Below are 24,515 nucleotides of genomic sequence, written 5' to 3' on the forward strand. Positions count from 1 at the left end.
CAAAATAAAAACTTAAAAAAAAAAAAACAACAACAGTGTTGTAATAACCCTAAATAAAATATTATATAACCGAAAAAAATTAATGAATAATTTCCACTGCTGAATCCATGACAGCCCTGAGTAAAGATTTCTGATTCCAGAATACGGGCCCTATGAGGCGGGGATTGTCATAGCATCTTACCCACAGGGACAGGGGCTGCCGGGTGGTGTGTACCATGTCACTCATTAGGGGAATGACAGGCCCAGGTGCAGGAATCTGCCCACATCCTCTTTCCACTGTGTTTCCCCTCTAGTCCAAGTATTTCCCAGATGGGCCTGATCAAAAAATCACCGGGGGCCCTTGTTAAAAGACCAGAGGGCGGGGCCCTACTCCAGACCGGCTGAAGCATCGTCACCAGGAAGGGGCATTAGCAAATGTTCCAGGGTATTCCTCCCATCTGCCTAGTTTGGAAATGCTGGCTCTGATATCTGTCCAGCCCCTCAGAGCCTGCTGCTCCCATCATGCATCTGTCTTTCCATCTGTCCATGTGTTCATGCCTGGGTGCCAGGAGAGGTGATTATAAGGCACTCTGAAGAATGCTGCCCTTGTGGAGGTCCCCTACTGTCATTGTCAGGAGTGGCCCTGGACCCCCTCTTTCGTCCTGTCCCCTGCCAGGCTCTCCGGGTGTCCTGGCCCCTAGCTTGTGTCTGCTTCTCACAAGGCTGCTTAACCCGTGGAAAACCTGGATGACAAAGTTGTCCTCCTTCACCTGGCTGAGCCCCAGAAAGACATGCCAGGTGTCAGGACCCCAACAGGGTCCTTGACCCAGGCAAGGGCTATGTCACTGGTACAGCTGAAACCACTCGCTGCTCACAAGCCACCGTGGCTCCCTTTCTGTTTGCCACCTAAACTACGATGACTCACAAGGTTCAGTTTCTCTATGTGCGAACTAACAGCATCATTCTCATTCTCCAGTCCCAGTCTTGGGGTGGATGCTACTCACTATACCAGGTTAACATTAGAAGAGTATTTATTTACAAAAGTATGTTACGGACTTTCCCTGGTGGTGCAGTAGATAAGAATCTGCCTGCCAATGCAGGGACACAGGTTCAATCCTTGCTCCAGGAAGATCCTACATGCCATGGAGCATCTAAGCCCACGCGCCACATACTGAGCCCACGTGCCTAGAGCTGCGCTCCACAATAAAAGAAGCCACTGCAGTGAGAAGCCCACACACGCAATAAAGACACAGTGCAACCAAAAATAAAACAAATAGAAAACTTAGGGTTTTTTTTAAAGTGAGTTACAAGTTACTGACCATCATCATTAGATTAAAATATGAATTAAAAGAGTGTTGAGGGGCCTCCCTGCTGGTCCAGTGGCTAAGAATCTGCCTTCCAGTGCAGGGGACGTGATTCCATCCCTGGTTTGGCAGCTAAGAATCCACGTGCTGAGGGCCAACTGAGCCTGCGAGCCACAACCAGAGAGACATCCATGCACCACAATGAAGAGTCCATGTGTCTCGACTCAGAGCCAAGGCAGCCAAATAAATAAATATTTTTTTAAAAAAGAGCATTGACCTGTCAGGTGAGAGCTCTGAATCTGGGCACTGAGCTGTAGCCCAGCCTGCTGTGTGTCCTTAGCAAGTCAGTGCCCCTCTGTGGACCTCGGTCTCCTCACAGGTTCCCTCCTGTGCTGACAGCCTGGTTTATGGGGCTCTCTGTAGACCAGGGTTCTCAACCTTGGAACTACGAACATTTGGGGCCCGATACTTCTTTGGTGTGAGTCTGTGTTCTGTGCATTGTAGGATGTCTAGCACCATCTCTAGCCTCAAGCCATTGGATATCAGTGACAGCCTTCCCCGCCTCACTTACGACAATCAGAAATGCCTTCAGATGTTGCTAAAAATGTCCCCTTGGGGCAGAATCACAGTGCACTGAGAACTACTGCGTTAGATGACAGTCAGACCTACAGGTGTCAGAAGATAACAAGGCAATTACCTCGCATTATAAAAGCAGTGTCAGAACTTCCCTGGTGGTTCAGTAGTTAAGAGTCTCCCTTCCAATGCAGGGGACATGGGTTCGATCCCTGGCCAGGGAACTAAGCTCCCACATGCTGTGAGGCTACCAAGCCCATGTGCCACAATCACTGAACCCAGACACCTCCACTACAGACCCCGAATGCTCTAGAGCCTGTGTGCCCCTACAAAAAAATACCACATGTGACAGCAAAGATCCTGAGTGCAGCACCTATGACCCAACACAGCCAAATCAATAAATATTTAAGATAAATAAATAAAAGCAATATGATACCATTACAAAAAATAAAAAAGAGAACAGGGTGAGGGAAGTCCACTCAAAGCTTCAGTGCCTTGTGGCCACAATGCTCCTGGGTGTACCAGGTGGGCTAGCAGGCTTAGTGGCTCCTCGGAGCCCGCCTGGCTTCTACGACCTGGTCGATGGCTCACAGCTAGCCTGGTCCACTCGCCATTCCCATGGGAGGAAGAGACAGGTTGGTGAGCCGCCTTTGGAAAATGCCCTGCAAGAAACCTCGACTCACCTGAGAGGTGTCACCTGGCCTTGTGGGTCTGATAAATGGCTAATAGACTTCTGCCCTTTGGTGAGTCCCCCTGTACATCTCGGGTTATATGAGCCTGGCCTTTGGGATTAAAATACTGAGGATGACGAGTGGGGTCAATGTGTCTTGATGTCTTCGTTCATGAAAACAAACGACAGGGGCTTCTCTGGTGACTCGGTGGCGAAGAACCTGCCTACTAGTGCAGGGGAGACAGGTTTGATCCCTGATCCGGGAAGATCTCACAGGCAGCGGAGCAACTAAGCCCGTTCACCACATCTATTGAGATTGTGCTCTGGAGTCCGGGAGCTGCTACTACGGAAGCCGTCTCACCCTAGAGCCCACCCCGTGCGCTGCAACTAAAGAGTAACCCCGCTCGCTGCAACTGGAGAAAAACCCTTGCAACAGTGAATATCCAGCACAGTCAAAAATAAATAAATAAAAATTTAAATATATATATATATATATATATCTTAAAACAAAAAGAAAATGATGGCAGTTGCCTCACCCCTCAGCTTCCCTCTCATGCTGCCCTGACACTGTGTGTACACCAGGCACAGAGAAGACTCTTGAGAGTCCCCTGGACAGCAAGGAGATCAACCCGTCAATTCTAAAGGAAATCAACCCTGAATACTCACTGGAAGGACTGATGCTGAAGCTGAAGCTCCAATACTTTGGCCACCTGATGCAAACAGACAACTCATTGGAAAAGACCCTGATGCTGGAAAAGATTGAAGGTAGAAGGAGAAGAGGGCAACAGAGGATGAGATGGTTGGATGCTATCACCGATTCAGTGGACATGAACTTGGGCAAACTCCTGGAGATAGTGAGGGACAGGGAAGCCTGGTGTCCTGCAGTCCATGGGGTCACAAAGAGTCGAACAGGACTTGATGACTGAAAAACACCACCAGGCTCTTAGCATTCACAGTTAAGTGAATTCACAGGATTCACACACTGATCACAGGATCGGAACATGGCAGAGTAAGTCCTGGGGACAAAATTTGAGTCTCTGCTCCTCCCCTTCCTTGGACAGTCTGCTCAGCCTTGTGCCTTAGTGTGCTCATCTGTAAAATGGAGTGATGAGACTACCTTCCAGGCTGTGGTGGGGAGTAAAGGTAGTGGTGTGCTGAAAGCACTTAGAATAGAGCCTGGACATCTTGCTGGATACACCTGTGCTACTTTGTCACATCACCCCTATGTCACAGAGAGGTTTAGCAACAAGCCGGAGGACATGGGGCAATCAGGAGGCAGAGCTGGGACTGGACCCATGTCCAGCCAAGTCTGAAGAGAGTGTGCTTGCTCCCTGCCCCCTGCATGTATTACTGCATCTTGACAGCAAAGGCCAACATGAGGGCAGAGGCAGTTCTGGTCCACGCAGCTGCCAGGACTCCTGTGCATGCTAAGTCACTTCAGTTGTGTCCAACTCTTTGTGACCCCATGGACTGTAGCCCACCAGGCAAGAATACTGGAGTGGGGTGCCGTGCCCTCCTCCAGGGAATCTTCCTCCCTCTTCAGTCCGCCAGGGACTGAACCTGTGTCTCTTAGGTCTCCTGCATTGGCAAGCGGGTTCTTTACCACTAGTGCCACCTGGTAAGCCCCAGGACTCCTGTACTATTATGAAAATCTGTTCAACTCCAGCCCCACAAACATTCTCAGGGCACCTGTTATGTTCAAAGCACAGTCTCCAACCTGGGGTAGATAAAATACCCTGCAGGAGCTGCAGAGCTAGGCAGGCCCATGCGTGTGGGTAGGCAAGCTCTAAAGTGTGCGGTCTCTGGGACTTCCCTGGCGGCCCAGGGGTTAGGACTCCACACTTCTACTGCAGGGGGCATGGGTTTGATCCCTGGTCAGGGAACTGAGATTCTGCATGCCAAGTGTGTGGGCTAGAGCAAGGAGGGTGAGTGGGGGGTGAGTGAGTGGATGGAGTGGGGGTGGGGAGGGTGAGGAGTGAGGAAGAGCCTCACACAGGACACCCCTGGCCTGAGCCTGCCAGGACGGCAGGGGAAGGAATGGGGAATGGGAGGGGCACGGGATGGGGCTGAAGCACTGGGGGGTGATGGCTGAGCTGAGAGAGATGCCAGAAAAGGTAAGTAGATGGGGTTTGGGGGACTATGGACGTTGGGTTAAGGGGACTCTAGGCAACGGGCAGCCTTTGCAGGTATTTGAACCAGGGGGTGGGGATGAGAGTGGGGACTGTGATCTGAGCCAGGCCTGGGGAAGTTTCTCTGACAGCCGGATGGGAGAGATGAGCAGGGAGCTTACCCTGTGCAGAAAATGAGGACCAGAATCTAAGCCCGCAGTTCTCAGGGGAAGTTGGAGAGAAGACTGGATGTAAAATTTGAGTTTCTGCCCTGCCCTCTCCAGGGGCACATGGAGTGACGGTCAACCCTGAACCAGGCACTGTGCTTAGAGCTACAGACCACATCACCACACCCCGCGTTCACAAGGCCAGGGAGGACGCATTAGCCCTCCTTCACTGATGAGACAACAGAGGCTCAGAAAGCTTCAGTAACTTGCCAAATGTCACACCAACCATCAGTGACAGAGCAGGAAATGTGAACCACAAGGTGGTTCCCGAGAGCTGCCCTGCCTTTGGATTCCCGCCTCCCTCCTTGTACGGCTGTGAGTGTGTGTGTGTGTGTGAGTGTATGTGCTCAGTTGTGTCCAACTCTTTGCGACCCCATGGACTATAGCCCCCAGGCTCCTCTGTCCTTGGGATTTTCCAGGCAAGAATACTGGACAGGGTAGCCGTTTCCTTCTCCAGGGGATCTTCCCAACTCAGGGATTGAACCTGTGTCTGTTGCGTCTCCTGCATTGGCGGGTGGATTCCTTACCACTGGAGACACCTGGGAAGCCCTCTTGAATGGCTATTAAGCGCCTACTCTGGGCAGCACCCCATGTCACACACCAGAAGGGCCTGGCATCATCTCCAGCTGAGAAACAAAAGCATTTCAGCACCAAGTGTGGATGAGGACCAAGGTGTCCTAACTCCCAGGCTGGTGCCTGAGGGCGTCCAGGGAATTGCATTTCTCTGTGGCCTCCTCTCCCCTGCTCTGGACTCTTCTGCCCTTTCTTCCACCTTGGGGTAGGGAGGGATGGGGAAGGAGGAGAAGAGATGCCATGCCACCCACCTGACTGCTCAGTGCGGATCTGAGTGTGGGCAGCTCCACGCAGGGTCCCTTGGCCTCCCATCGGCACCTGAACAGCCGCACCTCCCTTCGTGTTGCCCTCCCCTTCTTGTTCTCTGTCCTAACATTTCCTTCTTGCCCAATCTCCAGATGCTGCCGATGACTAAGATCCTTGCGACAGCTCCTCAGTCTCTCTGATTCCTCTCTATTGTCATCTCCTTCCTCACTCCCATCCAGTCTCCCCAGCACCCCAGTTCAGGTTTTATTGACAGTGGTTTTGATCCTGCTATGCTCTTGCTCAAGAACCTTCAGTGGCTCCCTATGGCACACTGAGCTGCAAGCACTGAATCCTCCCACTCCTTTGGCAAACAGTACCAGCCTCGCCAAGCCTTTCTAGAACCCCCTGACGTACTGTGGCCCCTCCTCTGGGCTCCGTAGTATCCTGTTAGCAACTCTAGAACAGTGGTGTCCAATAGAAAGAAACATACCATGAGCCACGTGTGTAATTTTAAATCATCAACAGCCATATTTTAAAAGTTAAAAGAAATAGGTTAAATTACTTTCAATATGTTTTATTTAACCTAACATACCAAAATATCATCAAACATATAATCCATGTTAATTATTGAGGCATTTTATGGTTCTTTTTAAAATTCAGGTCTTTGTAATCCAGTGCGTATTTTATATTTACATCTTAGTTCAGACCAGCCACTTTCCAGGTGCTCACTAGTCACAGGTGGTGCTCTATTGGACACACAGGTCTAGAGGTTTTAAGCCTTCTACATTCTATTTATCTGAACTTGTAAGAGATACTCAGTGATATGGGTTGAATATGTTCCCCCTCAAATCCACTTGTTGAAACCCCAGCCCCGACCATCTCAGTGGGGTCACGGCAGATGTTATTTTTACGATGTCATAATGGAGTATGTTGGTTCCGTAACACAGGGGTGCCCAACTACCAGTGCATTGCCCGTTAGGAACCAGACCCCACAGCAGGAGGTGAGAGGAGGTGTGAGCGAAGCCTCCCCTGTATTTACAGCTGCTCTCCATCACTCACATCACCACCTGAGCTCTGCCTCCTCTCAGATCAGTGGTAGCATTAGATTCTCAGAGGAGCTCAAACCCTACTGAGCTTGAATCATCCTGAAACCATCCCCCCAGCCCCATGGAAACATTGTGTTCCATGAAACCAGTCCCGGATGCCAGAAAGGTTGGGGACCACTGCCCTAGCAAATATGACAGGTGTCCTTATAAAAGGGAAATCTGGGTACAGAGCCCTGCATGGAAGGAGAATGCCGTGTGAACACAAAGACGGAGATTGGGGTGACATTTCTCCAGACCAAGGACCATCAAAGATGGCCAGCAGGATAAGAATCTGCCTGCCAACGCAGGGGATGTGGGTTTGATCCCTGGTCGGGGAAGATTCTACACGGCACAGAGCAACTAAGCCACAGCTATTGAGCCCGTAACTACCAAGCCAGCATGCTGCAGCTACTGGAGCCTGTGCACCTGGAGCCTGTGCTCCAAGCCAGTGAGAAGCCTGTGCTCCGCAACGAAGACCCAGTGCAGCCCCAAATAAATGAACAGACAGATGGCCAGCAAACCGTCAGCGGCCAAGACAGAGACACAGGTCAGGTCTGCCCCCCTCAGGAGCCTTCTGACACCTTGACCGGGGACTTCTAGCCTCTAGAACTGTGAGAACAGACATTTCTCTTGTCTAAACCACTTTGCAGTACTTTGTTTCAGCAGCCCTAGCAAACCAACATTTAGTTCAAGAGACTCAGTTTCCTCATCTGTAATATGGGAACAAGGGAAGAATCGTAACAAGTAGCAGGTTTATTCTGTTCTCTGTGTGGTTTTTTTTTTTTTTTTTGGCCATGTCACACAGCATGTGGGATCTTTGTTCCTTGACCAGGAATCAAACCTGCACCCCCTACACTGGAAGTGCAGGGTCTTAACCACCAGACCACCAGGGAAGTCCCTAGTTAATGGGTTTTTAATACTTCGATAGGCGCTCTTTCCAAGCCCTTTCTCAATCCTCACAATAATCCTGTTAGATTGCTACTGTTCTCACTCCCATCGGGGAAACGGGATACAGAGAGTTCAAGGAACCTGCACAAGGTCACTTAGCAGGTAAGGGGCAAAGCCAGGATTCAAACCTGGCCCTCTTGGCCCTGACCTAACAGCTCCAGAGGACGCTCCTGGCAGGCTGCTTTGTGAGGCATGATTGAGCTCCCAGATGGAACTCGGGGAGCATCCGGTGAGTAGCCAGTGCTCAGAAAACAGTGGCTATTGTTCTGGCCTCGTCTCTGGCACAGGGAGCCGCACACATGAGCAGTACATGGGACTAAAGTGAACCCTGGGCCTTTGTGTTCTTCGTGAACTTCCCCAAATTGAGCTCACCTTCCCAGAAATGACTAAACCCTGGTGCCACTTCTGGCGGGGTTGAGTTTCCTTTTCACTGAGTGATTCAGAGAAACAGAAAGTAAACTAGAGGCGTTGCAAGCTGGAGGACAAGAGGACTGGGAGACTTTGGCACGCCCCACCCACCTGGAAGGATGGATGGCCTGTGGGGGTCTGGGTGTGAGCTCTCCCGGGGGCTCAGGGAGGGGCCCCCTGCCAGTGAGGGCCTCCAAGACCCATCCATCCCCCATTTCCCAGAGGCAGCCGGTGTAGGGGAGAGAATGGGGAATCTAGCCCCCAAATCAGTGTGCAGGGAACATCAGGCAGGACTGTGTCCCCATCATGAGACCAGCAAGGTGGACCAGATGCCGTGAAGGCTGCTCCCAGAGGCAAGCCTAAGGGTGTCTGATGTCTGATCTTTGGGGATGCGATGGCCACACCAATGGGTTTCTCATGCCCTGGTGCAGGGGTGGTGGGGAGTCGGACATGGCTGGAATTACGGGTCACAGATCAGCACCCAGGGCAAGCGCCAGAGGAGCGTGTATGTGTTGGGGCGCGCGTGTGTATGTGTGTGTGTGGGCCTGGCTGGCATCTGGCCCTTCGCTTACCTCCAGCCTGGCCACGGCAAACGGAGTGGCCCCCTCCATGTTCCGAGCTGTGATTCCGCTGACCGGGGTCCTATAGTCAGTGATGTCACCCTCGGGCCGGATGAACTTGTCGTACAACACGGAGCCGTGGTAGTCCACAAGGCTGCAGCGAGCCAAGCCACTCTCCCGGAAGGGCCCCAGCCCCACCATCTCACAGTCCATGGCCACCACGTCCGCGCTCCTTGCCATGTTCCACCAGGACCCTCAGGTGTGCTGGACAGGGGGCGGCAGGACAGCCATCATTTGAAAGGCCGGCCGAGGTGCCAGGCGTCCTCAGCCACCTCCAGGCAGCCTACACCCTCTGCCCTGCCCTTCGTCACAACCACCACCTGGCACAGAGAGAAGCTGGCTGCTTGCCACCCCAACCGGCCTCTTCACCTGGCGATCCCACGGCCTCTCCCGGTCCTGCCAGGCAGCCTCAGGACCAAGATGCCCCCCTCCCACCACCACCCCTGGCCACTGCCCCGGAGAAATGTCTGGAAGCCCCCATCCTGTCCCCCACTCTCACCTGCCTGCCTCTCTGATGCCCCTTTCTCAGCTACTGCAGTTGCTCTTAGCAGTGACTCATCTCTGACTTCAAGCCGGGAATCTGACCCTGTTTCAGTTTCTGGTTTGTTATCAAGTGAAGTCAGGGGTGGAGGCCAGGCACGTGGGCTGGGCTGCCTCGTCTCCTAGGGCTGCTGGCCTGTCGGGAGCTCAGTAGCTTGAGTCAGGACTGATGAAGCTGGCTGACTCAGGACTGACGAGGCTGACACATCCGTGTCTGGGTGTCCTATCTGTCTTTGCCCCTGCCCCTCCACCTAATCCCTCAAGCCCGCCCCTCCTCAGGTGACGCGGCTGATGTGAATGTTGTAGATTGCAACATCTGTCTCTTGTTTCTCACCCTCTGCTCAGAGAATAAACATCCCCGAGACTGGAGTCCGCAGACAGTCCCACAACTTCCGGAGCCGCCACCAAATCTGATGTTCTGTGAGGTCTTTCTCGAGGGCAGGGAGAACTGGCTCTTGGGACACTGAGGTTACTCACTGGGACACAAGGGGGACTGGCCCCAACCGCTGACCCAGCAGAGGCAAGGAGGCAGTGAGGGAGCCCTAGAGACTCCACCAGCTTAGGGGTGTCTCAGAAACAGTCATGTCTGCCTTTGAAGGGCTCTGCCTCCGGCTATGCTGACACTGTTTGAGGACAAGGAGAAGCAGGCTTGGGGGGAGTCCCCACCAGCCTGGCTGTATTACCTAGGGACTATAAGCCTGGTGTGCTGCAGTCTATGGGGTTGCAAAGATTTGGACACGACTGAGCAACTGAATTGAACTGAACTGATGCTCTGAGAAATGGAGTATCTCCTGCCATATCCGTAGACAAGGATGTCACCATCATCAGCAGGATAGCCCTCCAGTGTGAGCTGGTGAACCCTAAGGGCACTCAGGAAGGTAAGAGTACCTGCAATCCAACAGTCATCAGACTGTAGCCACTCTCCGTATGGTGAGCCCAAGGGAGCTAAGGATGTGAAAAGAACACAGGATACTGGCCTGGGATAGCTGAGATGCATATGAAAGGCATGACTCCAGTGAGCCCAGATTCTTGCACCTTCCCATGCATAGAAAAACACTAAATTCCTTAAGTTGGGATATCTGTGCATGCATTCAAGCTATGTCACACTGTTTGCATCCCTATGGACCACAGCCGGCCAGGCTCCTCTGTCCATGGGATTCTCTAGGCAAGAAGACTGGACTGGGTTGCCGTGCCCTTCTCCAGGGGATCTTCCCAACCCAGGGATCGAAGCCACGCCTCTTACGGCTACCTGCATTGGCAGGCGGGTTCTTTACCACTAGCACCACCTGGGAAGCCCTTGGGATATCTGGTTTTCTTTAATTAACAATAATCTTTTGATGTTCAGACTACCCAAAACTTTTGCAAAACTTTTGTTACAAAAGTTAAAAACTTCCCTTTTGTTTTTTTTTTTTTTTGCAAAACTTTGTTTCAAAACCTCTGTATAACCTGGTTCCTCCCCTCACCTCCTTGAAGCAGTTCTCCCAGGGTCACTTCAGATGCCGCCTCCCTGGCCTGAAATGAAAGTCACTCAGTTGTGTCCAACTCTTTGCAACCCCATGGACTATACGGTCTATGGAATTCTCTAGACCAGAATACTGGAGTGGGTAGCCTTTCCCTTCTAAAGGGGATCTTCCCAACCCAGGGATTGAACTCAGGTCACCTGCATTGCCGACAGATTCTTTATCAGCTGAGCCACAAGGGAAGCCCAAGAATACTGGAGTGGGTAGAAGTCCTAAAAATCCCACTGAATAAAACGTTAACTCTCAACTTTTAGATTGTGAATATTTTTTTAAGTCGACAGCTCTCCCAGGCTAGAACTCTGACCCTTTAGAACAATGTCTAGTACATAAGGAGCACTCAGTATCTATTGAATAAGAGAGTTACAACTGGGGCAAAAATAAAATCAGCTTTAATGAGGAAATTGTCTGTAGGTACTGGGGTGAGTTGATCACCCCCCTCTTACTTCCTACCCCAGATCCAGATGGAACAAGATTTGAGCTGTCAAATCTGCCACCAAACTGTCACAAAGATTTGTGGCTTGGAAAGGAATTTCCCCAGGTTCTTAATGTATTCACCAAGAGACATCCAGCTTCATTTAACAGACCTCAAAAAGAAAACCGGATACTGAAATATGTGTGAAGGGTATGGCATTGTTGCTGTGTGTTGTTCTTGGTTCAAATTTGAGTTAGAGGTTTTGGTTCCCATTCTGAATGAGCAACTTTTCCTTGAATTCAGACTGTCTGGGGATTTCTTGTTCCTCAAATGCATAAAGGATTATTACCCTGATTTACGAGAAGATGCAAAATTCTTGCTACTTGAACATACATTGAAAAAGTAACTCCCTAAAGAAGGCTGAGCCCTGAAGAATAGATACTTTCGAATTGTGGTGCTGGAGAAGACTCCTGAGAGTCCCTTGGATAGCAAGGAGATCAAACCAGTTAATCCTGAAAGAAATCAACCCTGAATATTCTTTGGAGGGACTGATGCTAAAGCTCCAATACTTTGGCCATCTGATGCAAAGAGACAACTCATTGGAAAAGATCCTGATGCTGGGAAAGACTCAAGGCAAAATGAGAAGGGGGTGGCAGAGGATGAGTTGGTTGGATAGCATCACCAATTCAATGGACATGAACTTGAGCAACCTCTAAGTGATGATGGACAGGGAAGGCTGGCGTGCTGCAGTCCATGGGGTCGCAAAGAGTCGAACACGACTGAGCGACTGAATAACAACCGTGTGCTGAGGTTGGACACAGGAACTGCTAACAGCCTAGGGGAGGAATGCCTGACTCCAGCCAGGCGATGGGCTGCAGGGTTCCTAGTGGTGCTGCTTCCCAGGTTTAACTAGTGTCACTCAGACCAAGTCCCCAGGCGCCAGCAGGAAAGTGAGTCACTCCTGGCAAACCTCTCCACCTTAGCTGACCCATACCCTGCCACAGCTGGCCCATTGGTAGGTCACATCCCTCTCCCTACAGGCAACCTGCCCTTTGAAATCCAGCTGTCACAAACCCCTAAAATATGTGAATTCCAAAATTACATACCACAGATGGAACCACCTCAGTCGGATATAGCAATTCCATGTGGTTCAACTTAAAACACACCAAACTGTACTAGTGGAATACATTTTTAAATACACAAAAAGAATGAATTAAAAATAAACTATATACCAATAAACATGTGAAAAAGATGTTCAACATTAAATCAGGGGAGTGCAAATCAAAACGAGTAACCACCTCATACCTGTCAAAATGGTTATTACCAAAAAGATGACAATAACATATATTGGTGAGGATGTGGAGAAATTAGGACACTCGTGTAGCCATTGGGAATGTAAAATGGTGCAGTCACTGTGTAAAACAATGTAAGATCCCTTAAAAAATTAAACGCAGAACTACCATGAGCCAGCAATCCCATTTTTCTGGGTGTATATCCAGAAGAATCACAAGCAGAGTCCTGGAGAGACACAGTAGCATTATTAACAATAAAAATGCTTGTCCGTGGATGGATGGATGAATAAACGATGGCATGGACATCCAAATGAATGTTACTCAGCCTGAAAATGGAAGGAAATGGTGACACATCCTACAACCTCAGAGATGAACTCTGGGGACATTTTGTTAAGTGAAGTAAGCCAGACACGAAAAGGCAAATACTGTAGGATTTAACTTATCATTTTTCAGTCATGTTCCACTCTTTGCAACCCCACGGACTGCAGCACACCAAGTTTCCCTGTGCTTCACGATCTCCTGGAGTTTGTTCAAACTCGTCCATTGAGTCAGATTTCACTTATATGAGGTACCTAATCAAACACACAAAATCAAAGTGGAATGGGAGTGGCCAGGAGCTGAAAGGAGGAGGGTCTGAGGGGTTATTGTTTAATGAGCATAGAATCTCAGTTTTGTAAGATAATAACAGTTCTGGAGATGAGTTGCATAGTGGGTGTTTAACACTATTAACTCTACACTTAAAAATGGTTAAGATGGTAAATTTTAAGCTGTGTATTTTATATTTAAAACTAAAAAAAAAAAAAAAGATAAAAAGTGAGTACATAGCTTCAAAGAGAAACAAGTTTAATAAACTTGTACTCTATACGTGATAGGGCACTTACATAAAAAAATAAACTACATACATTCTGTAGCTCTAAGATTTTCTGGCCACATTCCAAAGCACCATCTTGAAAGCCACCCACCTCAAAGGCCAAAGCGCCCAGCAAGACTCGGTGCCCTGGGGTCCCACAGCCCTTCAGCAAGTCCCTTCCCACCTCGGCTGGAGGATTCAAAGAAAAGGCCATTTCACCCACTTCTGCAGTTGGGTTTTATTCCAGAACGGTTGTACAAAGCTGATTTTAAACCCAGTACACCTCCACATGTGAACAGCTCCATCCCTCAGCCCAAAGCCCAAAGCCCTTAAGCAGCTGCTCAGCTGTGAGTGTGGCATCAGCTAGGCTTTTCAGGAGCCTAGAACAAAGTCTTGGAAGCCGATCAGCAGCTGGTCAGTGACTCAGCCAGCTCCCAGAACAGTCTGCGGCCCTGCGTTTGCTGTTTCGTTTTCAGGAGTGTCTCTCACTCTCTGGCCCTGCTGCTTTGCTGACTGATACCAAATCCGTGCAGCACAGGGAGAGGGAGGGCCCACAACCTCTGAGCTGTGCTTGGTGGCCCGTGCCCCACCTACTGGAATAGCCACAAGAACAAGTCCTGTCTGGGCAAAAAATGCACAACGTGAGAGATGCGAGTTGTTTTATTTGGGTGCAAAATGAGGACTGCAGCCCAGGAGCCAGCATTTCAGAGCTCTGATCTGAGCAGGCGAGGAGTGGAGTCAGGTTATATAGGAGTTTTGAAACAAAGGGCAAGTGGTCCCAAACATCAAAATACGATGCTAGTTAAAACCAGAAATCTCGGATTAAGGAGTTTAGTGCTTTTCTATGTATGGGAAGATGCAAGAGTCTGGGCTCAAGCTGAAATCATTCCTTTGACTTGCACCTCAGCTCTCTGGGGCTGGTATCCTGGGTTTCACATCCTGAGTTTTCTCAGGGCTCTCCTGTAGGGAGTGGCTAGTCTGATGACTGCTAGCTGGCAGGTATTCTTTTCAGCCCTGAGTTTCTTCCGGGTTCATCAGTTCACTGTTTAAGGGCTGCAATCTGCAGTTGTTGATGACTGTGACTTCCTTTGTTTACTGATAAGGCTGGAAATATTTCATTTCTGGGGTCAAAGCCCTCAAATGGCCCCAGGGTGTGTTCAGGTGTTACTTGGAAGAACCTAACACTAATCCTTAAAGAAAACACAGCTCACAGAGCCTAACAATCCTGTGAGGTAGGTGGTACCCTTATCCCCATTTTACAGATGAGGGATCAGACTTGAGTGAAGTCACACACTTACCTAGGTCTCAAAGCTATTAAGTGGCGAGCTAAGATGGGGCTCAGAGTTTCTGTGTGACTTGAGCTCTCAGGTACCCCAATACCACAAAACTGGTCCTTTAGGGAAAAAGGACAGAGGGGTGGGGGATGAATCCTGACAGAGAACATTTTTAGTAATTTAGAGAAAACCCACCCACTCACCCAACCACAAGTGGCTGGGGGCACCCACCCAAGTGTGAGCACAACTACACAGTTGCTAATGCCCAGTCTAACCCTGGCAGACCTGCCCTCTGCACCCCTAGAGACCTGTGGTCTTGCTCTCAATAAATAAAGATCCCAGTGGGCAATTCTGCAGAGGGGTCCCAGAATTTAAACCGCTCTACTGTTTCTCAGACTTCTGCTTGAGGGACTAGCGCTGGGTGGGCAGGAGGAATGCCTGCCTTGGGTCAAGATACATATGCCAGCCTCCACCCAGAGCTTATCTGCCTTCCCTCCTCCCAGAAGAGCACCTGGTGACTCCTCCCCGCAAGCAGGTGAGGACCCAGCTCCCCATGGTCTGAGGTCTCTGCTGTTCCGTTGCTGCCAGAGTTCTAGTTCAGAAAGGGACAAAATGGCCTTGGAGTGGCCTTAACTGTATAGCCTCAGGGCATACTTATTCTCTAGAAAGTGACTCTGGAGGAAGAGGTAGCTGGTGACAACAGGGAAGAAAACTTTGCCCCAGGTCACTGGGTGGAGATAAGGGAACTCTGGAATATTGACACCCCCACCCAGCACCCCCAAGGAGGCTGATCCCTTTAGAGCACAGCATGAGGGTGGGGGTGGCTTGATGCCATCTGTTGGTGCATTCCCTACTTCTGCTGGGTTCTAGCCCACCTGCCATTTTCACGGCGTCTATAAAGTGCCATTTGCAAAACCACAGGAGTGGGGGAGGAAGGGCTGATAACAGCCCTAGAGAGGGGAGGGCTGTGCTGTGGGCAGGTGGTCCCAACTCTTCAGACCCTGGGGGCAGCCAGGCATCCTGCCCCAGGCGCTCTCCTGTCCCCGTTCCCCAGGGGAGCTTCTCCTCCCTCACTCCCTTCCGCCTGGCGCTGCCCCCGGGTCTCCGCTGGTGCCCTGGGCCGGGTCTGCCGGCCAGTACTGGTCCTCCATGTACTGCTCCATGTCTGTGCTGCTGTCGGGCTCTCTGTCCTCAGGCGGCGCCCGGAGGCTGCTGGCCACCTGCTGCTCCCACTGCACCTCCACCAGCCGGTAGAGCTCCATGGCTGTCATGGCGTCTTCTACTGACGAGTGCCCGTGCTGGCCCACCTGCGGACGAGAGCCCACGTGTCATTGCCCGAGGTCCTGGGGGGAAGTTAGGCGACCCGGGCTCTGGGTCCAGGCCCAGGGACGTGTACTCTTAGAACACGGGTGCACAGCCTTGTGAGAAGGACATGGGACCCAGTCACAAAGAAGAGCGCTGGAATGCCAGTGGTATCACAAGCCATCTCTTTCGCCTATCTCCTTAAATATAAAAACCAGTTTAAAAAATCCCTGATTCTGGGCTTCCCGGGGGGCTCAGTGGTAAAGAATCTGCATGCCAATGCAGGAGACATGGGTTCATTCCCTAGTCCGGGAAGATCTCATAGGCCATGGGCTTTGTTCACACCCTGCAACAAGAGAAATCACTGCATTGAGAAGCCCGAGCACTGCAACCAGAGAGCAGCCTCCACTTGTCGCAACTGGAAAAGGTTCGCAGGCAGCAACAAAGATCTACTCGACGCAGTCATATGGAAAAAATAAATACATTAAACCCAATTCAAAGGCTTGCGGAGCAGATGGAATAATGAATGTGAAACACAGGAGGACCAAGACTGACAGGTACTCCTGACCACTCCTGGTTGTAGGAGATGGAATTCTACACGTGAACGAGAGGACAGAAGCAGGAACTGGGTGGGAGATGGATCTAAAGAGAGCAGCCTGGGAGCAGGTGGCTTCCAGTCACAACCTACTGAAGAGGAGGGTGGAGAGAAAATGCCCAGGGTTCTGTGTACACCTGGGAGTCCCAGGACCAGGCTGGGGAAGTGGCAGGCCCCGCACTGCCTGCCCATGGCCCCTGGCTCCCCGCTCCGCTCCCCTCCGGCCCCACACACCTGGATCTTCTTGTGCAGCAGCTGCAGGGCCAGGTCCTTAAGAGAGACACGATTCCGGACGTGGAGCCCTGGCTGGCTGAGGAGGCTGGGGACGGAGGTGGTATCCCGGGTCTGGCCCCGAGGGTGGATGTACTTGAGGGCCTGGAAATCGTTGTGCAGGGCGTGGCCCACCACCACCTTGCCCTTCAAGAGCTTGAGGATCTGTGAACAGAGGAGGAGTCAGGAAGGGCCACATCTCAGTGGTCCAGGGACCCCTGTGGGGGGAGGCAGCGTAGATAGGGGTGACCATGGGCCCCACAGTTAATCAGGCTGCTCAAAGTTTGAATGCAGACCTTTGACTCATTACTCACTATCACCAGGGGCCTGTTTAAGCTTCCCCCACACCTGCAAAATGGGAAAGCTGGCAACCACATTGGTGGGGTGGCTGTGAGCACTAAGGAGCTCTTAGATGGGTAGGTTATCCCAGACAAGCATATTTCCTCCTGGCCCAGCCTCTTCTCAGCCTGGAAGACTTAGCCACCCCCGACCCTCTCCCACCTACTTCTGCCCCCAACTTCCACCAGCCCCTCTCACATCAGGGCTCAGCTTTAAACATCAGGAGTCTGCCCCGGCTGCCACCAGGACCCCTGCTGCTCTCTCCTTTGGGGGATTAACCATGTTGTTTAAGTACATGTTCAGCTCCGCATGGCCTGTTCAGCTGCCCCTCAATGTTAGCTCATTGTAAAATGCAGGGACATGTGTGCCTAGACTAGTGGTGCCCAGTGACAGCTCAGCTCACAGGAGGGAGTCCGGGGAGACGTGCCAGGTGAAGCCAAAGAACTGTGCCAGGCACTGGAGACATGCAACCAAGGACAGCTCTTTCAGCACTAACGCAGCAGTCCCTGTCTTCTGGATTCTGTCCCTTTGCCCCTCTGCCGTCCAGGACTCCCACCTCTCACCCTCGGAACCTGCTCTCTGGCTCAGCTCAGACCATCTGCACAGGGTGAGGCTCTCTTTCCTGACTTCCAGGGGAAGCCACATCCAGGGCCACGGGCCTGCAAACCCCTCGAGCCCTCTTCCCTGGGCTCGCATCTCCTTATCACCCACTGCCAGCCTCCTACAGCCACCTCTGCTGGCGACACATGATTTATCACTAAACTCAGCTTTCGTAGCACATGGATAAGGCACACTTAGACTTCAGTGGTAGGGATAGGCCACCACCCCACACACATACACACAAGCCACACGGTGGGAAGGGACTCAGCACACCCCATTCATACTGGCTCAGAGTGTGGGCTGATCCAGCGTGGGCCTGCTTTTGGCAGGCCAAGAGACGTCCCTAGGAGCTGGGGGTCACCACCCGTCTGCCTTCCTGCTGCCTCTATTCCTAATCAGCTCACCTGAAATATCCTTTTAAAAGAAATGCTTACACTGTATCTGCTGTGAAAAAGGAAGACACAAGATGACTTGTATCAGTATTCCCTAAATGTACCTCATCCCAAGAACAAATCAGAAATGTTAAGTATAGCTTTGCTACAATGCTTGGTTTAAAAATGCAGAATGGTCCAACCTGGTTGATGGGACTTGAGAGTAATGCAAATTTTGCCCTTGATAAACACTGAGTGAATGCAGAAACCATACTCAGTTTAGCAGAGCCACAGGGAAATCACAAAGTGCCCACACCTCAGAAGTCTACCAGCCAGCTTAGCTCACCTGCATGCTTCCCACACCTGGCTTCCCACTTCCTAACTTCAGGTAACACCCTTAACCGCTCCACCACAGCACAAGCCACCATCCTCTCGACAGCTACTTCCCTGAGTGCTCCAGGTCTTATCAAGGCAAGTTCAGTTCAGTCGCTAAGTCGTGTCCGGGTCTTTTCAAGGCAACTTCAGTTCAGTTCAGTCGCCAAGTCAGGCCGACTCTTGGCGACCCCAGGGACTGCAGCACATTAGGATCCCCTGTCCTTCACTATCTTCCAGAATTTGCTCACAAAGCACCATATGTAAATTTACACTTTCCTTAACCACTGAACCTGTGCAAAACTGTGCTTCCACTGTTATTAGGCTTCTATCTTTTTATCTGGGGGGTCATTGATAAAGCTTAAGTGTTGTGTCTCTAACCCCATTTTCCCCATCAGCTCTAGGGTATTTATCATGCAGGTTTGTACATCACGATGGTTTTTAGAAACACACATCAATTCCCTCCCAAGACCTAGAGACTTGCAGGATCAGAATCTCTACGGAGAGGATCTGGGACAAGAATCCAAAATTGTTAATAAGGATTTAGGTATATTTCCTATGCTCAAGGATGTTTGGGAGTTCCTGGCACGTTAGTGTGGTCCCAACCACAAATTAATTTTCCTCAAAGCAATGAGTCCATTGGACAGCAAGGAGATCAAACCAGTCAATCCTAAATCAACCCTGAATATTCATTGGAAGGACTGATGCTGAAGCTGAAGCTCCAATACTTTGGCCACCTGATGGGAAGAGCTGACTCACTGGAAAAAATCCTGCTGCTGGGAAAGACGGAAGGCAGGAGAAGGGGACGACAGAGGATGAGATGGCTGGATGGCATCACCGACTCAATGGACATGAGTTTGAGCAAACTCCAGGAGGTGGTGAAGGACAGGGAAGTCTGGCATGCTGCAGTCCATGGGGCCACAAAGAGTGGGAATATGACTTACTGACTGAACAACAAAGCAATTAAAAACTAACATAAAAAAATACCAAAATATTAACACCCGAAGGAGACAATGCTATGGACCTTACACATTTTATGCAGACACGTAGTACTTTTATAACAGAAGAAGAAAATGTGGAGTATAAGCTGTTTCCCATCTTGTGGGAAAGGCACAGCCTTTCCACACACACCACCACGTGGGACGGCCAGCAGTCGCTCCATGCAGGTAAGGCAGGATTTCTACTCACCCTTTCCTATGGAGAGAAAACCCATTGTTTGAAGAAGCTTAGAAAGGTTCCCAAGGTCTCTCTGCTTCCAGTGGCTACATGTTAACTCAGACCTGGGCTAAGCCCCCCGCCCTGCCCTCACCTCTTTCTGGGCCACTTGGAAGGGGATGGCTTTGCGCATGTGCTGCCGGGTGATGCCGCTCCAGCGCGTGCGGTAGTCCACGATGGGCATCTCAGGCCGGATGTACTTGTCGTAGAGGACCTCGCCGTGGTAGCTCACCACGGAGCAGCGGGCCAGCTCACTCACGCGCCCTCGGGGTCCTGTGCCCACCATCTCGCAGTCGATGGCCACGCATTTGCTGGGCAAGGGGCCGGCAGAGTCCCTGGGGGCTGGCTTTCTGCTGCACCCAGTACCTCCAGGTTCAGCCCGCGGACGCTGCCTGGCACTGCTGGCGGCTTCTGTGCCTGGCGGGGCCCCGGGCAACGTAGGCAGAGGGGAGGGTCCTGGCTCCCGGAGTGGGCTCAGCAGTCCCTGCTCCTGCAGCAAGGCCTTCCGGGCCATGAAGCGCTGGTGCTGTCGGCTCTTCCTCTTGTGCTTCCTCCGAAGCACATCCTTGGCATTCGGGCTGGCCAGGGAAGGGCTCGGGCACTGCACTGACTCAGAAGCTTCCTGGGGTACCATCCCCATCTGTGCACCGCTCAGGGCCAGGGAGACCTGGGAGGTGATCTGCCAACAGGGCAGCAGTCTGGGAGAGAAACAGGGCAGAGGGGCAGGGTGAGGAGCAAGCCCGGCCAGCCCTGCCCCCCACACCCCTTCCCTCCAGCCAGTGTGCAACTGCTGTACAGCGTGCAAGATACCAGACAAAGCCAAGGACCTGTTTTAATGATAACTGCACTCACAGAGTCAATATCACCTGCAAAATCACTGTCTTAAGTACTTTACATGGAATCACTCAATCTTTCCCACAACTCAAAAAGGTATTATTATCCCCGTATTGTAGGTGCAAAAAGTGAGGCATCAAGGCTTAGTAATTCATCCAATTAATAAACAAAGGCTGATGTGAACCCAGAACCCAGGCTTTCAAATTCTACACCATAGCCTACCTCCAACATTGTTAGCTTAAACTAAAAATTATGAAAAACTTTTAGAGAGGTTTAAGAGAAAATAAACAAAATGAGAAAATAAAGATTACAGAGGTGTTACATATATACGAAACCCCATTTTGGATAAACAAATAAAAGCTTTATGCAATGTAAAGGTAGAACCTTTTCTACCCACAGTAGAACTTAGAGAAACTATTTCACAGGAAGCCCACAACAGTTGTATTTTTGGTATGTGTTAACCAAAATGACATAGGACTTTCTAATTCACTCGTCATAACACTGTCTACAAACATTTAACATAGTTGGACTCGTAGTTTAATCATGGAGGTCTAGAGGCATAGGTGTCCTGGTAAACCAGCTCAAATCTAAAACGGCGAAACAGAAAAAAGCCCTGAGGCACAGTGATGCGGACTTCCGTGGGACCTCCTCCGAGCTCTCCCTGCCTGAACACTGGGCTGACAGGAGATGCTGTCACACACCATGGTCACAGGAAGTAGCTGTTTGTTCACGTGGGTTTACAAACCCCATGCAGTAAGACCGGCATCTTCCCAATCGTCAAGGATGTAGCTTGGGAAGCCTCATCTCATTTGCTGTGCTAAGTCAGCTGGTAGATTTTGAATAGACCAGAAAACCAGCGCTTTGAAGCAGTCAAGCAGGGACTAACTCAGCTCAGAATAAGTACCTAACCAATTCAGGTTCTTTGCATGTAAACCCACCCTTCCCTTGTGAAGAGGAAATGGTAAAATCCATGTGTATTTTTTTTAATTATTATTATTTTAAAAGTTACTGGAGTATAACTGATTTATAGTGTTATTAATTTCAGCTGTATAACAAAGTGATCAGTTATACACACACACACACACACACACACACACACACACACACATTCCTTTTCATGTGCTTTTCCATTAAGATTTATCACAGGATATTGAATATAGTTTCCTGTGCTATACAGGGGGCTTCCCCAGTGGGTCAGTGATTAAAAAAAAAAATCCACCTGCAATGCAGGAGGCGAGGGTTCTATCCCTTGGTCGTGAATATCCCCTGGAGGAGGGCATGGGAACCCACTCCAGTATTATTGCCAGGAAAATCCCATGGACAGAGGAACCTGGCGTGCTGTAGTCCATGGGGTCACAAAGAGTTGGACATGACTGAGCATCTGAGCAGCAGCAGCAGCGCTATACTTGTTTATCCATCCTATATGTAATAATTTGCATTTGCTAATCCCAAACTCCCAATCCTTCCCTCCCCCACCCCATTATTTCAGTCTCTTGGTTCATTAATCCGTCTTTCATCTAGACTATATGCTTTGATGTAGCCTTTAAAATCTTTACAGGTGACCAATTTTAGTTGCAACTATATTCATGAAAATGCTATTTCCTAGTACATCTGATTAAAATTGAGCTGCTCATTCTTAACTCCTGAATCAACTATTCTTCATAGTATCAAAGGGATTTTCTGTGGAGTCAGCAGTGTCATATCCTAGGCTTTCCACTGGTTAGTATATATTTGTATTGTGGCCAAATCCCCATTACGCTACATATTTACATTTATTATATGTATATATTATAAACTCCCTGCATACTCCCACACACACACATAAATATATGAAAGGACCCACGACTGTCATCAGGCCAGGTATTTAAAAAGCAGACACGCTAAGTTAGAGAAGGCCTGGCAGTGGAGGAGACACTTTGAAGGGTTTCAGAAAGGTCCACCAGTCAGCCCAGGAAGGGAAGGGCACGCAGACAGAAAAAAACATGGACACGAAGTCCAAGAGGCAAGACAGATTCATGGTGGGAAAGCAAGGATTTGGGTGCAGCAACTGGAAAGAAAGGAGGTAGGAGCGAGGAGACCGGGAAAGTAAGAGAGAACTGTCCCTGGAGAAAAGTCAAAGTTGGGGCTTCATCCAAAGGTGGGTGGGAACCATCAATCTCCAGAGTTTTAGGGAGAGGGGGACAGGATCACAACTGCCTTAAAGGAAGAGACCTGGAGAAAGAACATAGGAATCTGCGCAAGGGCAGCAGAGATTAAGAGAAATGGGAGGAGAGATGAACTACCTACCATTCAGTGATGCCTGGACCAGAGGGGAGTTTCCGTGACCCATCCTCCCTCTGCTTCCTGACCCCTTCCCCCAAGAACTCTTCTCCTTTTTAAACGGGCTCTCAACTATAATCAACTTCATATTCACAAGTCACCTACTGAGGCTGACAGATACAGAACCTCAACTTGCCTTGGCCCAGTAATGGGGAGAATGAGGTCTAAGAAGACAGAGACCTGCTAATAACTGCCTTCTGTAGGGGAGGAGGGACCTTGTCCTTCTCTGAGATGACCAAGGACCCTGCAATGTCAAGGGCCGAGGCCCAGACTAGGGTCGATGGCCTCCCTAAACCTGTTGACAAAGTTTCAAAGAAGCCAGAAATTGGTGGCATGGTGGTAAAGAATTCACCTGCCAATGCAGGAGACGCAGGATCCCTAGGTCGGGAAGATCTCCTGGAGAAGGAAACGGCAACCCACTCCGTATTCTTGCCTGGGAAATCCCATGGACAGAGGAGCCTGGAGGTCCGTGGGGTCGCAGAGTAGCATGGAGGAGGGGGAAAAAAAATTCTCAGGGGCTCTTTGTTCCAAGAAATGAAAGCAGTCCTCTTCTACATGTCCTGACTTAGCTGACACATCAGAACCAACAATTAATCATCAAGGGCACATAGTCCTCTTCTTGGGCTCTGTGAAGCTAGGGAGAAGCTTCGCTCAAACAACAAATGTTTCAGTGAAGCAAACAAATCTCTCTCCCACCCAGAACCAACATCTGAATCAGCAGCCACCAGGCCTTTGGGCAAAGGAACTGCAAAGTCAGAATCGCCAGTGGTCTCAGGGCCACCAACTTGCTGGCCATCAGGAAGATGGGCAGTTCTAGACCCTGCTCTGGCACTAAACAGCTGGATGAACAGGACCAACAGGACCGCTCCCACCTAGGTCCACTGTCTCCTAACTCAGGGGTCCCCAACCTCTGGGCCACAGACCGGTACCTCCTGTCAGATCAGCAACACCATTAGATTAGAAAGAACCATAAGGCACTTGAATCATCCAGAAACCATCCGCCCTGCCTTCCCAGTCCATGGGAAAATCTGTCTTCCAAACCTGTCCCTGGTGCCAAAAAAAAGTTGGGGATGGCTGACCTAACATAAAACTAGGGTTTATTAAACCCAGCGTCAACTAGGTTGCTGCTGCTGCTGCTAAGTCGCTTCAGTCATGTCCTACTCTTAGCGACCCCAAGACGGCAGCCCACCAGGCTCCCCCATCCCTGGGATTCTCCAGGCAACCCACCTCCAAAAAGCAGCTCATTATCAGAAACAATCAAGACGTCTGTTTAAAAAGTCTGATTTCCAGGCCTACCCCCACACCTTAACTGCCATTTGGGGAAAAGGGCCCTCGAATCTGTATTTCAGACTGCGCGGCCCCGCCCCCCGCAACAGGACACTAATAATCGCCGGAATTTGAGAAAAGCCGGCTCGATGAGATCCCCTGTGCCGCTGAAAAGTTAAAATGAGACAAGAAAGTCCGAGGAGAGCCTGCTCAGTCTCCCCCGGCCGCCGGCGTTCCCGGGGAGTGACTTGCGGGCGGCCGGGCCTCATCAGGGAGGAACTGAGGCATTGGTCACTCAGGGGTCGCGGCTGCCCGGCCAACGCCCACCAGGCCCGGGCCCACTGCCCAGCGCCGCCCACTCAGACCCGAGACCCTAGAGCAGGGCGCGATGCGGGCCAAGAGG

General features: G+C 50.6%; 2 protein-coding genes across 2 annotated transcripts in view; both read right to left on the minus strand.

Annotated features, from left to right (window-relative positions):
* Nucleotides 1-9,516, minus strand: part of ISG20 (interferon stimulated exonuclease gene 20kDa) — an 18,067-nt gene extending 8,551 nt beyond the window's left edge. Inside the window, exons 1-2 of the mRNA XM_010856702.1 lie at nt 9,241-9,516; nt 8,694-8,945 (exon numbers count right to left, since the gene is read on the minus strand). Coding sequence (XP_010855004.1) covers nt 8,694-8,921 — 228 coding nt within the window. The 5' untranslated portion in view covers nt 8,922-8,945; nt 9,241-9,516. The remainder of the gene's footprint in view (nt 1-8,693; nt 8,946-9,240) is intronic.
* A 4,060-nt stretch (nt 9,517-13,576) lies between these two features.
* Nucleotides 13,577-24,515, minus strand: part of AEN (apoptosis enhancing nuclease) — an 11,314-nt gene continuing 375 nt past the window's right edge. The window contains exons 2-4 of the mRNA XM_010856706.1: nt 19,788-20,391; nt 16,761-16,961; nt 13,577-15,936 (exon numbers count right to left, since the gene is read on the minus strand). Coding sequence (XP_010855008.1) covers nt 15,700-15,936; nt 16,761-16,961; nt 19,788-20,333 — 984 coding nt within the window. The 5' untranslated portion in view covers nt 20,334-20,391 and the 3' untranslated portion in view covers nt 13,577-15,699. The remainder of the gene's footprint in view (nt 15,937-16,760; nt 16,962-19,787; nt 20,392-24,515) is intronic.

This window comes from Bison bison, unplaced genomic scaffold (assembly GCF_000754665.1).
Source record: "Bison bison bison isolate TAMUID 2011002044 unplaced genomic scaffold, Bison_UMD1.0 scf7180017854385, whole genome shotgun sequence".
NCBI classification, from domain to species: Eukaryota; Metazoa; Chordata; class Mammalia; order Artiodactyla; family Bovidae; genus Bison; species Bison bison.